Source organism: Thamnophis sirtalis, unplaced genomic scaffold (assembly GCF_051295495.1).
Source record: "Thamnophis sirtalis isolate CommonGarterSnake01/CBP01778 unplaced genomic scaffold, rThaSir2_p1.2 scaffold_3, whole genome shotgun sequence".
In the NCBI taxonomy this organism is placed as follows: domain Eukaryota; kingdom Metazoa; phylum Chordata; class Lepidosauria; order Squamata; family Natricidae; genus Thamnophis; species Thamnophis sirtalis.
This window is the reverse complement of record NW_028261383.1, coordinates 89729972-89747509: the sequence shown is the minus strand read 5'-3', so window position 1 is coordinate 89747509 and position 17538 is coordinate 89729972. Positions and strand designations below refer to the sequence as shown.

The following is a 17538-nucleotide window of genomic DNA, read 5'->3' as shown; positions in this document are numbered from 1 at the left end:
TGGGAAAGTGCAAAAGAAGAAAACATACAAAGGAAGAAGATAACTACTGTACGTGGGCAGAGTCCTTGGATAATTTGAACGCACCATATGTGTATTCAGTAGAGATGTTGAGCAAAAAACAATTTTTTTGTACTTTGATACACAGCAAGAATGAGAACCTGTTTTTAAAAACAGGAACTCATTATGAACTGGGATAAGCAGAAAAGTTGTGGCCTTGGAAGACAGTGCTCATAAATCACTAGCTCCTCTTCCTTTTGACAGAGCTACAAAGACTTCTGACGGGACTGGAAATGCCCTGATTTCCTTAACCAGTCACACTGCAGTTATGACATCGGTATTTTTATAGATGCTCCACTTCCTTCTGGGTCGGTGGTACTTGCTATCACATTCCTTTCAACTGTAGAGGTCACTTTCTGTCTCAATAATAATAAATGTTTGCTGCCCATTGTCCTAACTGAAGGAAGAAGGGGACAGTTTGATTCCTGTGCATTAACCATTTTGAGATAGAGATCCTATCATTGTCTGTGTTCCCAAAAACCTTCAGAAATGAATTTCACTGTATTGAGGTCTAGCATGTATTGCCAAACAATGCTTCTGTGTAAAACAAGAATCCATTAACTGGACAACCAGGAAAAACCCTGGACAATGCTAAAATATAAGAGAGTCATAAAGAACAGGACAAGCACCATAACATTGAAAGCTAGAAGGTAGCATTGCAAAGTTGCATTATCAACATTTATGCTTATGCTAAACTGACCAGAAAAAGGGTGGTTAACATCTCTGTTTCTCAAACTACACAAAGTAGGCTAAGTGAAGTCATAAGATTTCAGGAGCTTCTCTTACCAACTGCATGACTTCCTTGATTTATTTGATTAATTCAGTGTCAGTTCTTAGTAACTATCCAGTAAATCTCTAGGATGAACTGTTCCCAAGCTGGCCTTTCAAGTTTCTCAATGTTTGTCCATCACCACTGTAATCAATACTAACTACTTGCTGCTGGTCATCATCTTCTTTTTCTTCTCACTTCTTCTAGCAGTATGGACTTCTCAAATAGTCTGACATTTGGTTCCTGATACCATGCAGGGTTCACATACTGTGCTAAGCCATATGTTGTTGGTTTGGGGTTTATGAAACTATGGGACATCAGCCATTTCTTTACTTAATAAATCATAATTGAGCAAACTATGTCTTAATGCAATGTATATTTATACCAAATACTACTCTCTCAGCAAAATTTAATTTTTTTAAATCCAAAACTATTTTCCTCCATAGAGCAATCTGTGGAAGCTGTTGAGTTCCTAATATTATTCTATCTTTTAGAAAATGCTTATTTTCACTCCTCTTCTTTACTTTAGAAAGGTATTTATTTTGCTTTCTTATAACTAATTCTGCTTTCTGCTTTAAATACACACATCTGTGTCCAAAACCATTTTTGGGTTGCGATTTTACCTTCCACTCTGACAAGCAGCAACTGAATTTCCGCTTACAAAAGCAGTGAAGACTTTCCATATGTATTTCTAGATCTCTTTTTACTTATATATCCAACCCTTAATACTGCAATTAATCATTGTGCTATCTAAAATTTGCATACAAATGGAATCTTCTATACGAATCCAGATGAATCAACCTAACTAATTCTGATTCCAGCTTCCCACCATGGCCAACTAGAAGACCAAGAAGACCAACCACAGAACACAAGGAAATCAGTACTCTTTTGTTGTGATTTCCCAGCAACTGATATTAGTTTTGTTATGCAATGGATTAAATTACAGTTCTGTGTGGTCCATTTAAGAGTTCCTCAGGATTATTTGTATTATCTGAATTATTGTGCTTTGCCAATTTGACTGAGAAACAAATAGGCTTGATGAAGCAAGAACAAGAACATTTTTCTTAAATATGTCTTAGTCTCTGGAGAAAAACTTTTGATTTAAGAACACAAATTCTCTTGATTTACTATGGCTTGAAAATCAAATATTAAACTTATTTTTACTTACACTCTTTATTCAGTTTACCGGGTTTTTTTTTTTGTTATAACAAGGATACAGCTTATCTGTTTATCAGAAGAGTGTTTTTCTTTTAAGTTAACAAATAGAAAACCTATTTCTAGCATCTGTAATCATTTTTGGAATTTAATAGTGTTAATAAATATCTATAAACTTACTATAAAGTCACTGCTAGACTTTATCATCAGGTATCATCAAACCACAAGGGAGATTACTTTAACTCTAACTATCACCTTCCATTTACTCATATAAAAGGTTTATCTCTTAATATTAATGGAATCTTTTAAGGTACATGAATGGCACGAATAGATTCAGTTTCATGTATTATTTTGGTGAGTAACAAAGCTACTGAAATACACTTCTGAAAACTTTCTCATTAATCTTCCAAATCTGCTTTTAAATCAAACACTAAAACACAATCATTACTTTCTATTTAGTAATCTTCAGCCAGCAGCACAAATTTTCTTTAGATGATATTTTAAAAAAAAATCCTAGAGACCTGCCATTTCTCCTTTTTTCTGTGCCTTAATACAAACAATTGAAAGACTGTGTTTTCTCTAAATAGAAAATAACAGGGACCTGCGTTATTTTGTACAAGAGGAGGGCTACATGGAGTGCTCACTTATTCTCCAGCTGGCAACTCTGTAAACCTGCCACACCAACTTGGCAAAAGACCCATTTGGTTTAAGAGCCTGCTAGGAGGTGTTAGATATTGCACGTGATTGGAGGTGTTAAATGACCCAAAGCACCTTGTCCTCTCTGCATCCAAATCCACATCCCTAGAAATAGGATGTTCAAGGATGGAAGAAAAACTTAAAGCCTCCCTCTGACAGCAGCCCGCTTTCAGTTCCAATCAGAAATTTTTGTGGATACTTCACATTTTTTAATCTTGTATGGCTCTGAGACATTTGGAAAGCGCAATTCACACTTGTAAGAGAAGTCAAAGCATTTCATCTATATTCATCTACAGAATTGGATCCAAATTTACATAAATATATCAGTCTATTATACATACACAAAGAGTCAAGTCTTTTACATGTGTGTTTTAAACACACAAAAAAGACCTGACCTAGCTCTTGGCTAATATTATGGTCCTGCCTTTACTAAACCAATATCACTATTCAAACTCATTTCATACAAAAAAAGCCAAATTGCACAAACCCTCAATTGCATCCGAAGGCTTGCTCTGTCTAGAAAAAGCAGCTATGTGATGCAAATGGAGTGGCTTCAATGCGGCTGACTTAGCACATGTGGCCTAAATAGATCGGTCAAAATTTTCCTTGTGCTCTATTGAGAATTCAGTGCATATTTTAAAAAGAAAGACATTTACAGACTGTGCTGGGGAAACATTCGGCAAGGTGTCCAAGGCCTCCACTGCCATTGTATCTTTTCCGGAGCTGGAATGCCGTAGACGGTGCAGGTAAGTACATGCCGGTTTTTACGAGAATAAATGTTTGGTGAAGAGGCTTCTTTCTCAAGGATTTGTGGAGGAACTGAAATCATAATTGTGATAAAATACCAGTTTTATTATTCGCCATTTGGGTGACTGCTTATGCCCTTCTTTCCAATTCACATGTCAAAACTCCACCAGGCCAACTCTCCCTAATTTTGGATTGTTGCTACTGCTTTTAGTCATCCATATTGTTCTCTTGGGAAAAATTAACTCCCAGAAACTTTTAAATATGCTCTTACACTGCCCAGTAAAAAGGTAAAGTAACCTGGTAAATGCAAAATAAAACACAAATGAAAAGAATATAGATAAAACTAGTAAAGAAAGAAAGAAAGAAAGAAAGAGAGAGAGAGAGAGAGAGAGAGAGAGAGAGAGAGAGAGAGAGAGAGAAAGAAAGAAGATAAACCTGTTTTCAGCTTACATATAAAATTTTATTCTATCCACACAGAGAGGAAATGGCCTAGCACCAATCAACTGCTCCTACTCCAATCTTAGCATGTCATGCCTTTCCAATGTAATATGGCAAAAATAATACTGAGTTACTACATTCAGAGATGAAAAAAGAGAAGAGCACAAAACTACAAGTAAACCTCGACTTATGACCATAATTGAGTCCACAATTTATGTTGCTAAGTGAGAAATTTGTTAATTTTTCCCCATTTTATGACCTTTGTTGCCACATTTGTTAAGTAAATATTGCAGTTGTTGAGTTAGTAACATGGTTGTTAAGTGACTCTGGCTTCCTCGCTCACCTTGCTTGTCAGAAGGTCACAAAAGTTGGCCACATGACCTTGGGTCACTGCAACCATCTTGAGCCAGTTGCCAAGTATTTGAATATTGATCATATGACTATGGGGTGGTGCTGCAATAGTTGTCACTGTGAAAAATGGCCGTAAGTCACATTTTTCATTGTCGTCATCACTTTGGCCACTAAATAAACTCTGGTAAGTCAAGGACTACCTGTACAAATCCAAGGAAATACAAGTAGTCCTCAACTTATAACCATTCATTTATTGACCGTTCAAAGATACAATGGCACTGGGGAAACAAAGACTTACAATTGTTGCAGCATCCCCCTGGTCATGTAATTAAAATTCAGGCGCTTGGAAACCAGGAAGCCTGTACAATAGACCCAGAATCATGTGATCACTATTTGTGACCTTCCCACCCAGCTTTCAACAAGCAAAGTCAATGGGGGAATTAGATTCATTTAATGACTATGCACTTAAGCCATGTTTGCCTAACAACTACAGTGATTTGCTAAACAACCATGGCAAATAAAACTGTAAAATCAGAAAAACACTTAACAACTGCCTTTTTTTAAACAATGGACATTCTGGTTCCAATTGTGGTCACATGTGAAGGATTACCTACCTGTATGTTGATGTACAGTCTAGACTACATAATATTTTCCACTGTGAAGCGGCTTTATAAGTCTAAGTGCTATTGCTATTGCGATAGTAGAACTGGAGGCTTTTATCTCTTCATTTTTAAACTGGGATGTGTGATGCCCATAATAGCCTTCCTCCATTACAAATGACACTAACAGGATCTTCATCTGTCCCGCCAGAATTCTGATCCATCCCAGACCTTGGATCCTATTTAAAAACCACGCTCTGGTGCCAAAAAATGTGATTAACATCATGCCTAAATTGGTAAGATTTGGGAAACTATTTTCATGGAATAAAACAAATTGGGAATATAGATTTAACTGCTATATGGCTGAAGACTTCTCGTAAGTCCTCTGGTTCTTCCTCACCGTTAACTACCAGCTGAAGGTTAATGCTCTTCTCCAGTCCAGCCAACCCGTTCTTCAGGACCAGTGTATAAGAGCCAGAGTTTTGCTCTGCCACATCCTTGATCTGGAGGGAATATTGAGATTGCCTGTTGGAAATTAACTTTCCATCCTTAAACCTGGGTGGAAGCAGAGAAAGAAGGTATGGATATAGCTTAAGCTTCTAAAAGGTAGCCCTGGGGCTTCAGCCAATGAAATGAAGAATTTCTGAAAAATAGCCCTTTCACCCATTTTCCCCTTAAGAAAAGCTTTCTCTGAAATCTGCTGAGAAGCACCGTTTCCCCCCCCTCCCAAAGTATATATGCACTGATTTATCAATGGTTTATTGCTATTTGGGGGGAGGGAGGTAAGGGGAAATATTTATGGAGATTCCCCCAATTCGGCACCCTTCAGGCTGGTTAAGAATTCTGGAAGTCATGACCACATTTCAGATGCTTAGCAGCAATCTCACTGGCCATGTGAGCGCACTTAGTAAACAGTGTTTACTTTTGGTTTTTGGCCAAATGCCCCATAATGAACAGTAAATTAGCTTAATGACAGCAGTTATTCACTTAATGATTGCCACAAAAACATCATAAATTCATATAATCTGCCTTGAGTCCTCATGTGTGAAATGGCGGCAATATAAATTTTCTTAAACAAACAAACGAAGTCAGGTAGTGGTTTTTCTCTTTTCTAGTTCCCTCCTCTGCCCCTCAATCCAAAGAAGACTCTGAAAGGAATGTATTACCACTGGAACTCAGGCTGGGGATAGGCAACCACTTTTACTGGTAGCTTCACAATTTCGTCTCCCACTGTTGCTTCTATCACTGGGCCCTTTTTCCTTTCCACGTAGATAAATGGCTTCTCTGTAAAAATCATTTGGAAAGGGCAGGGGGTGGGATAAAGAGTCAGAGTTGTTAAACACAGTAGCTGATGCAACAACAGAGATATTTAGAAAATTTATAATTTTATGGATGTAGACCCACACACTACATCTTTGCTTCTTTTCCAGACATAAAAATGATACACCAAGTTACATTTTATGCCACAAAAACACAGTGCTATACTGACTGATTTAAAAAAAATACTAGGAATACTAATGTGCTTATTTAAGAAGCTGCCCAGTTATTCAGATGAGGAGAAAATGACCTTAGAAGGATGCTCCCAGAATACTGCCAGAAACTTTGTTATTGAGTATACAGAAAGGAGGAATGTGGTGGCTCAGCGGCTAAGATGCTGAGGTTGTCGATCAGAAGGTCGGCAGTTCAGGGGTTCGAATCCCTAGCAAGGGAGTGAGCTCCCATTACTTGTCCCAGCTTCTGTCAATCTAGCAGTTTGAAAGCATGTAAAAATGCAATTAGAAAAACAGGAATCACCTTTGGTGAGGAGATAACAGCGCTCCGTGCACCTTTGGCATTTAGTCATGCTGGCTACATGACCATGGAGACGATTTTGGACAGCGCTGGCTCTTCGGCTTACAAATGGAGATAGCACCACTCCTAGAGCCGGAAACGACTAGCACACATGTGCGCGGGAACCTTTACCTTTATCTAGAAAGGAGTCTTCTCCTGTCTGATTTCCAGGCAACAGAATGGTATACCTAAGGAGGGGCATTTTGTTCCTGCTCTCCTACAATTTAGGAGGATGGTTAATATCTTATTTTGCTAAGATTTACTATTAATTAATTGACTGATAGATTTGAATTTTGCTTTTTCTGTTATGATTTGTATCCCACATTATTTATTTATTTTAAGCTGCCTTACATACTGGAAAAAACAAAAAAGGACATCAATTTGAAAATTAATAAACAAATATTATTTCATCATAGAAGTTAATTGAATACTTTATACTCCTTTTGCCAGAATATTCCTGTTCAAGCAAAGTAGTGTTTTTGAATGGGCATTTGTGAGTGATTAATCTTACACATTTCCTACAATAGTGTGCACAATGTTCTTTGGGCCAAAGATTATCTTCAGTTGTATATGGTATGCTGAGCAATGTGCCAGTCATAGATACTAACAGGAAAAATGAGGGTGGCCAAAAAAAGGGCATGTTACACTTAATAAGTTACACATAAATAAATATATCATCTGCAGCTCTTGGACATCCAGATGTTTCCAAGACACATAAGCCTTACTTTTTCTAATTTGGCTGCACTGTTATCCAGTATGAGTACTGTATACAGTATGTGACACTGAAGCTAAACTGTTTTAAAGTCAACAACATGGATGAAAAACAGCAGGAAGCTAATATACTCATTGCTTTTTGACATTAAAAAAGGGTACTTATTATTCAAAAAGTCATTGCACTCAGCTGTTCTCTGTAAAGTAATATGCACATACCTATCCTAGGACCATGGAGGACAACTGAACAACTTCTTGATACATTAGATACCAAACAATACATCCTTTACTGTGGATGACCAGGCTGAGACCGAAGGAGGGGGTCAAATGTGTTATCAGTCAAGAGTCCCTTCACGCCTACAAGAGTCCAGCCCACCTTGAATTCCTTTCTATTCTTAACTCCCACTAATTTCCCTTGACATTAGTTGTTCAAATTATTGTAGAAAGCTTAAGCTTACAATAAATCTTTATGTATGTATGTTTAAGCTGCCTAGATGTCCTGATTTCCCTGGTGCTTGATATTTACTTGGCTACTCAAGACAAGAACAGCAATCCTGTACTAATGTTACTTCTGGTAAAGTTATCTCATTAAATCTCACTTGGAGAACAACATATATGGCAACATATCACCTCAATTTCTTCCCAAGGCCACATTTTTCATCTTTTTTAGCCAAAGCATTAGATACTTGCTCAGAGGTTAACAATCCTGCTGGGAATTGTAATCCTATCAGAGTTTTGATGTGTGCTAACAAGAATCTAAAAGAACCTGAAAGGTTTTCTTAGCCTGAGTTAATGTTTTTTACCATGCACGATGACATCTATGCTCTCCTTCAAGTTCTGCTCCCCACTGCTAGCCTTGCATGTGTATTTTCCCAGGTCCTCTTGGCTCACATTTTGGATGATCAAGATGCTAGAGAGTTCAGTATGGGTCTGTTGGGACCGCCTCTCGGGCAGTTCTATGGCTTTCCGGTTCATCTGCCAGAAGTGGTAGAGGGGAAGAGAAAACAGAGTTGATATTAGAAGAAATTAAATTCAGAGGCATGAAAACACATCATCTCTCTCAAAGAGCATCTTTCGCTGTCATGATAATTAAACCTGTTGATACTATTTGGAAACTCATATGAACACTACTATATATAGAACATTTTCCCCAGGATGTCAAGGAAAACCAGGTCCTTACGTTAACATTTTATTTGGTGAGTTTTCGAAAAAGTATTCTTTCAATCATGTGAAAAATTGTCCAATAGTAAGGATATAAAATTCTAGCATCTATTCTGTAAACCAATAAAGGAGAGCATTTATAGTGCCAGTTGAAATGAGGGGTCCTTGATGCTTTCTGAGCTTGCTTCTTTTCTTGCAGACATTTCATTACTCTAACTAGGTAACATCATCAGTGCTAGTTAGGGTAATGAAATGTCTTCAAGAAAACAAGCAAGCTCAGAGAGCATCAAGGACCCCTCATTTCAACTGTGAGCTACAAATACTCTCCTTTATTGGTTTATAGAATAGGTGCTAGAATTTTATATCCTTACTGTTGGGCAATTTTTCAGGAATATTGAAAACGACAATGAGGCACATTTGGAGGGAAGAGTCAAAGGTCAGCCAAGGTGCCCAAAATAACTTGTCAGAGAGTGCACTTGTCTTTTTTCCTATTCAGTTACCATCTTCAGTTGCTCTTAAGAACTCTGATACATGAATGCCCTCCTTCAAATCCTGGAGTTATTTCATGGCAATTCCAACCACATTCTAGGTATTGGCTCTTGCTCAAAGTCATTATCTAAACAGAAATTACAACGAACATAGTAACAATGTGGACAGTATGGCTTTAGTGAAATGAGCTCTTGGCCTGACCAATAAGACATTTAACTTGTCCTCAGTTGTGGCTGAACTTCACAACATGTATTAAATGCTACAAACCAGCAGGATTCACACTGAAAATAGTAGAGGTAGATGATGGTGCAGTTCAAGAACTCTTAAAAAAATTAACCAAGTTGTCCTTGTCCTTGTCTATTTAAAAAATATTAGCATCAGAAGCTAAAATTATGTAGTTGTATAGCTGCACTTGGAGACAAAGCTATAGTCTATTTTAGTAAAAGATGTCCCCCTCCTTGAAAGAGCAGATTCACCCATTGGGAGCGCTACTGGTTCATCACTGTAATGGATTTGCAAGTGGTGATTATGATGAATAGCATATTTCACATTATCCAAACCTTGATTATTGTATCATGTTCTACATGGGGCCACTCTGAAAAAGAATTTTGGAGTAGAAATTGGATGCAAAACTAGACAATCCATGGCTCATTGAGTCTTTGTTTCAGAGACAGTTCCTTGACTATATACAGAGAAACAGAATGAGCACATATGTGCAAAAAAGCAGTGAGAGCAAAGCTACTTTAGATTTCCTGCCAGATTCCCCATTGAATTTCCCTATGGGAGCTGGCAGGGAACATTGAAAACTTTCCTTCCTTCCTTCCTTCCTTCCTTCCTTCCTTCCTTCCTTCCTTCCTTCCTTCCTTCCTTCCTTCCTTCCTTCCCGTCTATAGACCAATAACAAAAATAATAACAATAGCATATTTCACAAATAAAAATAGCATATTAACTACAGAGGCTAAAAAGGAAAGAAAAACAAATGTTAATTCATACCTGTTTTGTTGGGTAATCCCACTGGAAATCAACTCCTGAATTAAATTCAGCCCATACTGTGCAGTTGATAACTAGTTTTTCTCCCACCAATAGCTCCATGGCCCTCCTTGGAAACAACTGAATATCATAAAGCTCATTTCCTGGTAGAAAACGTAGTAAGAAAAAGACAACTATTTAAACAGAGTTCAATTTTTCCTTGGGAAACATAATTTTTGCTTTAAGTGATTAAACTGGTACTATGTAAGGTAAAATTATACATTGCAAATTCACTGGCATTCTAGGCCCACTTACTTACATTTGATAAAATTTTTGCCATTGAACCGTATTCTCATGCAATTCTTGGAGTGAATGTTTAAATTCTTGCCTAAAAACAATAATCTCTTTCATATATAATAATCATCACTCTACAATTGTCCAAATGTTGTAGTGGCCAAAACCAGAGAACAAATACATTTGGGATGAGGAATATGCCTTATAAAATATGTTGCCATGAAAAACAGTGACAAGTACCATTATATTAAAAATATTTATATATAATTTTATTTGCACCAATGTTTTTCTTATTTCCCTTCAATTTTAATGTTATTTTACTTTCGTCTAATTTTGCAATAATTTCTGTCAGCAACAGTTGTTTACACCTTCATGTATGATGCTTTTTTGTTTTTAATATATAGTACAACTGTATTGTTGTTAGCAACATGCAAAAGTTAAAAATATATGCTGTTATGGAAAAGTGACAGATTAATGATTGGGATATGGAGAAGTAATGGAGGTGGGGTGAAATTAAGAGTGTGAAGGTGTCAGTGCCTATGTTTACAAGCATGTATTTCAGAAGTGGCATTCAGCTGGTTCTGACCAGTTCTGGAGAACCAGTAGCAGAAATTTTGAGTAGTTCAAAGAACCATTAATACCACCTGACTGGCCCCACCCCCATCTATTCTCTGCCTCCCGAGTCCCAACTGATCGGAAGGAAAAGGGGATTTTGCAGTAACCTTCCCCTGGAGTGGGGAAGAAATGGAGATTTTACAGTATCCTTCCCCTGCCATGTCTACCAAGCCACACCCGCCAAGCCACACAACACCCACAGAACCGGCAGTAACAAAATTTGAATCCCACCACTGGTGTATTTCATCATCGAGCATCGTTACTCCAATCCTTATCAGATGGAAACAGATATATTTGGAGTTCTTCATGGTTCTTCAGCATGAGAGAAGTATCTCTGCCCCAGAGGCTCTGGACTGGGATTAGGATTCATGCCAGATGTTCCTTCTCTAAAACAATGACCTAGCCACAGTTTAAACCAGGGTTGTAACAACATGCCTTAAAGAAGTTCTTTGTTAGTTGCAATTTTATATAACCATTGCAGAACAAACAGTTTCAAAACTCACCTGCAATGTGGACAATGAAGAAACTAGATTTGAAGGGTTTCTTATTAATGACAGTTTCACACTGAACAAACCAGGAATCCTTGATCAGAAGAGTGGGGACCAGCATTCCTCGTTTGTTGTCCCAGTGAACGTTCTTTCCATCGGGATAGATGACAGAAGTTGTCTAGAAGTAACATTTTGGTAAGTCTGTTTAAAAATGCAGGGACAATTTCCACAACTTCTCCACCAAATGGCTTTTGCAGCCAGTTCCTCTTTTAGGATTTGTCTTGTTGATGAAATAAAGCACCATTTGAGCTTCGTTCATTCTTTGCTTTGCTGTTATGTCCACAGGCACCTCCCTTTGTGAATTCTATCTACAGTAACTCTAATGAATCATTTATCAAGCAATTATTATCCCAATGAACCGGAATGGCTTCTATTAGACAACAAAGCGGGTGTTTTTTTTTAAAAAAAGAGGAAAAGTAAAATATTTAATGTGACCTAAATATTATCAGCAGATAGCAGCAATTCCTGAGCAAGAGACTAAAAATGAAAGCACTACATGGCTTGTGAACTCATATTCTTGGCTTCTGGCAGGGTATCATTTAATATATTTGCCAAAGAAAATAATTGGCTGAAAGCAAACCTGAGTTTGGTTTTAAGTTGTAAGAAAGAAGAAGATCAGGAGTTGTAAGAAATAGATCTTATAACCATCTCAAAAACACTGCCGTTTCTAAAAACTGCCCTTCTTGAATTGCTGTGTCAGGCACTTAGAAAAAAACAATACCAGTGAAATATTTTTGTTGCCTCCACAAATTTCTTCTCTTTTACTAAAAACCTCTGTGTTGTGGTTTTAGGCTTCTCCAAGAAGATCATTAACATAGTAACGTAATCCACAGAAAATCCAAAGAAAGCAATACAAAAGCAAATAAAGACCAAAAGAAAAAGAAAAACATGGTATCTGGGGGAGAAATTTTTCAAAGGTCATAGTTTTAGCAGTTTTTTTTCCTTTTTCTTTTTCTTTCTCTCTATCTCCTGGAGTATCCTCCCCCCAGTTTTTGTTCGTGCTGGAAGGCTTGCCAATAAGGTAGGATCCTGATTCTTTGTGGGGGTGGGGGGAACACTGCTTACCAACAACAAAGTGATGTTAAGATCTGGAATGGATACCAGGCATGGGACACAGATATTTTCCTTCTTGTAGATAAGAAGAGTCTCCGGTTTATTAATGAATGGTTGTTCAAAATCTGAGAAGGAAAACAAGTGGAGAAAATGTAGAAGGTGGAGGGAATTGCAGCAAATAAACAAAGTAAATGTGATGAGTTTCTGGAATCTGTTTTGGTTTGTTAGTTAATTGCTGTAAGCGATGATACCAAGCTTGGAAAAATAAAAATAAAATAAATGTGTAAGTGCTTGTATAAATCATGATCCAAACTGTGGAATACTAGTGTTTAGATTTTATTCATATTTATGTTTCTGTTAGGCTCGGTATAACCTTAAATTCCATGTCTGTAATTACTGTATAGGGTTCAGGCTAGGTTAGGTTAGTCATATCTCTATTGTACTAAGTGACATCAATAGATGGGTGGGAATAAGATGAGGGAGCACTGGGCTGTTTGGAAACAGAAGAATGCATGAGAATGGCTGTTTGATGAGTATCTACTTAGAAAAAAGTTTAATTGGAATATGCAATGGTTTAGGCATCACTATCATGCGGAGTGTCCTCCTTACTTTACTGCTGAGTAAAGTTTTTTAAAAGCAAAGAAAGAAAGAGGTAGATAGGTAGGTAGGTAGGTAGGAAGGAAGGAAGGAAGGAAGGAAGGAAGGAAAGAAAGAAAGAAAGAAAGAAGAAAAGCATCACTGCAGCTAGTGCTTTACTCCCTCCCTCTTCCTCCTCCCTTTCTTACTGTGATCTTCACTGAGACCTGGCCACTGTAGGAAACTGACAAAACTCCATCTCTGAAAGACTGAGAGGGAGAGGATGATGATGCCAAGGACTAATGAAGCATTAACTTCAGAATGGGTGGGTGAAATTCTGAGGAGTTAGGTGGCAGAATAAGGCAAGCATGTCTACCAAAAGGAACTTGTCTAGCACACACAGTTCTACAGAAAACAGTGCAAAACTATCTTTGCAATCATTTTCTCCGGAGCAGCTAGACTAGAAATTAATTGGCTTAGGTAGCAAAACCGTCGTAAGCATCAGAGAATTTGGGGGATTAGAGGAATAGAAAGCCAATCCCAGATCAGCTGAACAGAAACTGTCCAAGGCCTCCTTTATCCTAAACCAACCTTCAAATTTCTCTGAAGTATTCGTTCTTACATTTCTTTTCCAGAAGCTCATTATATCCCCGAGCCCCCAGTTTACTCTCTGATTACACTGACAAAGAGCAAAAATGGATTTATAGACTAAAAAAACAAATTTACTTCATCATCCTACAATTGTGCAAGGTCAATTTAAGGCATTCCCCGCCCCCCCAGGCAATGCTGTACATCAGCTTCTTTGTTGTTAAATGCTCCTGACTGGAGGTTTTGGATTTTATTCCATCTCTGGGTTTTTATATAAATATTCCTCCAGGATGTATTTGAAGAGCAGCCACAGATGTTCATAGCAAAGACCAAGGGCAGATTAGATTAAGAGAGAACTGACATTTGTGAAGGGGAATTCCTGCCAAACTCCTAATGCCTCTGGCTATTGTTATTTTGAGTTTGTTATCGGAGCATGGTTTATTTTAACATACCAGCAACAGTTGGTCAGTGGGCAAACCACAAGAGCTCTGCATTAATTGGCCATATTAAATTTAGACTGGATTCTAAATACCCAAAGTCCATGATCCACACTAATACTCAGAAAACTCAAAAGCAATAGCATTCTTTAAAAATGAGCTCTTGTTTTCTAAACATTGTGTTACCTCTATCCAAAAGAAGGGCAAGATGTTAGTAAGTGAGGCATGTAAAAGGGATCACAAGATGTGCTTAAGGCAAAGGGAAAGATATCCCATCTTGTGCATGGGAAGAAGTGGTAATTAACATTATTAACACCCAGAATGCTTTAATGTGGTTCAAAATTTGGGGACTACCTATGAGGATATAGCTGGCAATATCTCATGGGGGTTCCAAAATTGAGGTAAATGGGTGGTCTATAAACATGAAATACAAGTGGTCCTTGGTATTCTCTGAACTTGGTTGTTTTCTTACATTTCATTACCCAAACTAGGTAACATCATCAGTGCTAGTCAGTGATGATGTTACCTAGTTTGGATATTAAAACGTCTTCAAGAGCGCATCAAGGACTAAGCCCAGAGAGCATCAAGGACTCTTCATTTCAACCCTGAGCTACAAATATTTTCCTTTATTGGTAATATGAAATACAAATAACAAACAAATAATAAATTTTTCAATGTATTTTGCTCCAATTGTGCTCAGTTATACCTTAAAAGACTTGCTTCAAACAGTAATAAGACATTCTGCTGTGTCCCATACCATTGAAAGCAGCAATAGCAATAGCATTTAGACTTATATACCACTTTATAGTGTTTTACAGCCCTCTGTAATTTACAGAGTCAGCCTATTGCTCCCAACAATCTGGGTCCTCAGTTTACCCACCTAGGAAGGCTGGAAGGCTGAGTCAACCTTGAGCCTGGTGAGATTTGATCTGCCAAACTACTGTCAGCTGGTGATCAGCAGAAGTAGCCTGCAGTACTGCACTCTAACCACTGTGCCACCACGGCTCAAGTAAACGTGCTAGTTGGCCTGAGCAGCACGGGAATCAATCATATTTTTATCACATAATATTTGGCCTTGACATAGTTCCAGTATGGCAATTCTGCTTCGCTCCTAAACATATAGAGTGGCATTGTTGTACAATAACAAACACATATATGTGAATGATCAGTCATGTGACCACATGTTCACTAGGCTCACATGAATGTGACATGAACATCCTTGTTTCATCACTTAGATGTTCCAAATTGCACCAAGATGTTTTCTCCTCTAAAAACAAAACAAAACTGGCAAATGGAAAGGAAAGCGACAGGAAGGAAAAACTTCCCTTGTTTTCTATTATGAAATAACCCTTAACTCTTACAAAACAAAACTAGCATCTGAGCTCTATTACAAATTGGTCAGTAACTAATTAAGAGTAATTGGTAACGAAGTAGACTTCATAGGTTACAAGAAACTCAGAGAGATAAATGCATAAGGCATCACATTTTCCTCTGCCTTTTTATGGACTCTTGTTATGGACACACAGAGCCTTCAAACGCATGCAGAATTTGTACAGGATACTGTAACTACATTATACATGAAATATATATCTAGTTGTTGATGCTTATCAATGTTGCTAGTCTGGATCCAGAAATGTAGAACCATACTGAATTAGGTAACATACCATCTCGATTGTCTGCAAGAAGTACTCAGCAAAGGAAATGGAAAGAAATTCAGTGAAATGAAAAACCTTTGGCAGATATTTTATTAGGATTAAATAACCATGTTTGTACTTTTCATCTTTAAATTGTCACTTCTTAGCATTGTATATATTCATCTTACTGGTTTATTTTTCTGATACTTTCCAACATAGGCTGATTATTTGTGCAGTAACCCTTAGACAAGGATCTGGAGCAAACATAGTCCTTTTAGTTAGTTTCCAAAGTTGAAGTGAAGTTGAAGCTCTGTATTATATTTTTCGTTCCATCTGAATACAAACATTGGTAGCTTGCATTATTTAACCATGTTTGATCAAACAGTAGATATGAAAATAATTCTTTCTTCATATCAAATAACTATATGTTTTAGAGAATTATAAAAAGTTGAGATAATAAATACAGGTATGTGTTATCTTAGTAAGAAAGTTATTACAAATTTGCATACCAAGCCACATATTTCAGATAAAGAGGTCTTGATCTGAAAGAGCTGTAGTACATAATCTTTCTTAATTTTAAACTTAAATACTATTTGAATGATAACTAGTTCGCTGGACATGTTATCTTCTTTAAACATGGATAAAATTACAACCTTATGGAAATCTTGAAAAAATATATCATAAATTATTATTCAAAGCAATGTGTAAGGGGGAGGATGACAGAATCTTTTCTTAACATATCTAGCAATGCATGTTTTTATCTCTTTCTGTTTCCATTTCTATCAAAACAACTTATTACTCTATATCCAAAACAATTTGTTTAAATTAGCAGCCGGTAAGCTGGGCCACTACTGTATTTCTAAGGCATCATAGAACCGAAAACTCCTGAATTCCAGGACAACAGAAACATCCACCCAAGGCACCAATGTAATTCAATCCCCCAGACGACAGGCTACAGCTACAACAGTACCACACAAGAGGATTGATACAGATTTGTTTTTAAAGCCTTTTCCTCCTTCTGTACTTGGCCAAATTTAACTAGTTGCATGCAGATGACAGAGGGATGTGGCACATAAATATTTTGAATGCACAGAGGAGGAATGCAGCTCTACATAGGTGCTATAAGGAAAGGAAAATTGTATCCTTTTGCAACTTGGGATTGCGAGCAACCATTCACCTATCTTCAAATACCGGTACTGCTTACAGATATTTCAAAAATTTCAGAACAATTGACAGCTTTTTTTCTCTTTTTGCAATCAACTCCCATGGCTTTTTTTTTTAAAATTGAAAGTATAGCTAGGTAGAAAGTAGCTCATAAACACAATTGTAGTTCTGATAGCTGGCTATATCAGGACCAATAATTGATTATCTGCTGTTCTTTTAAGCCACCCAGCAAATGAAGTTAGCTGTAGAGTGCACAATCAAATTGAGACATGACAAAGCTGTGGCATTCTGATTAAGTGGTCTTTGGTCAGAGAAATGTTGTATTGAATAGGGGAGCACTCCCTAAATTTCTGTAGGTCAGTAGAGGCAGATGTGTTCTTCTACAAGCTTTGACTGATCACCCAGGTGAGGCCAGGTAAGTAAAATTAGTTAAGTACTACGATTCCTTCTCTGGTAACTTCCTCCTGGAGGAATCTAAGTGTGGCATAGTGAATATAATGTGGCTCTAGTAGCAGAGAAATTAAGCTTTAAGTTCTCATTCAACCACAGAAACTCAGCAAGTGATTTAGGGTCAATCAGCTCAGCCTATTTCACAAGAATTATTTTCCATCTGGAAAAAAACTGGAAGATGGAACAATATATATGCCATCTTAGTAC

At 37.3% G+C, this 17538-nt stretch overlaps 1 protein-coding gene across 2 annotated transcripts in view; it reads right to left on the bottom strand.

Moving 5' to 3' along the window:
- The window catches only part of FLT4 (fms related receptor tyrosine kinase 4), a 110676-nt gene that overhangs the window by 52746 nt on the left and 40392 nt on the right, over positions 1 to 17538 (bottom strand). For both annotated transcript variants that reach the window (XM_014053221.2, XM_014053222.2), the window contains exons 4-10: positions 12495 to 12607; positions 11385 to 11547; positions 9997 to 10136; positions 8157 to 8328; positions 5979 to 6096; positions 5213 to 5367; positions 3334 to 3496 (exon numbers count right to left, since the gene is read on the bottom strand). In XM_014053221.2, coding sequence (XP_013908696.2) covers positions 3334 to 3496; positions 5213 to 5367; positions 5979 to 6096; positions 8157 to 8328; positions 9997 to 10136; positions 11385 to 11547; positions 12495 to 12607 — 1024 coding nt within the window. The remainder of the gene's footprint in view (positions 1 to 3333; positions 3497 to 5212; positions 5368 to 5978; positions 6097 to 8156; positions 8329 to 9996; positions 10137 to 11384; positions 11548 to 12494; positions 12608 to 17538) is intronic.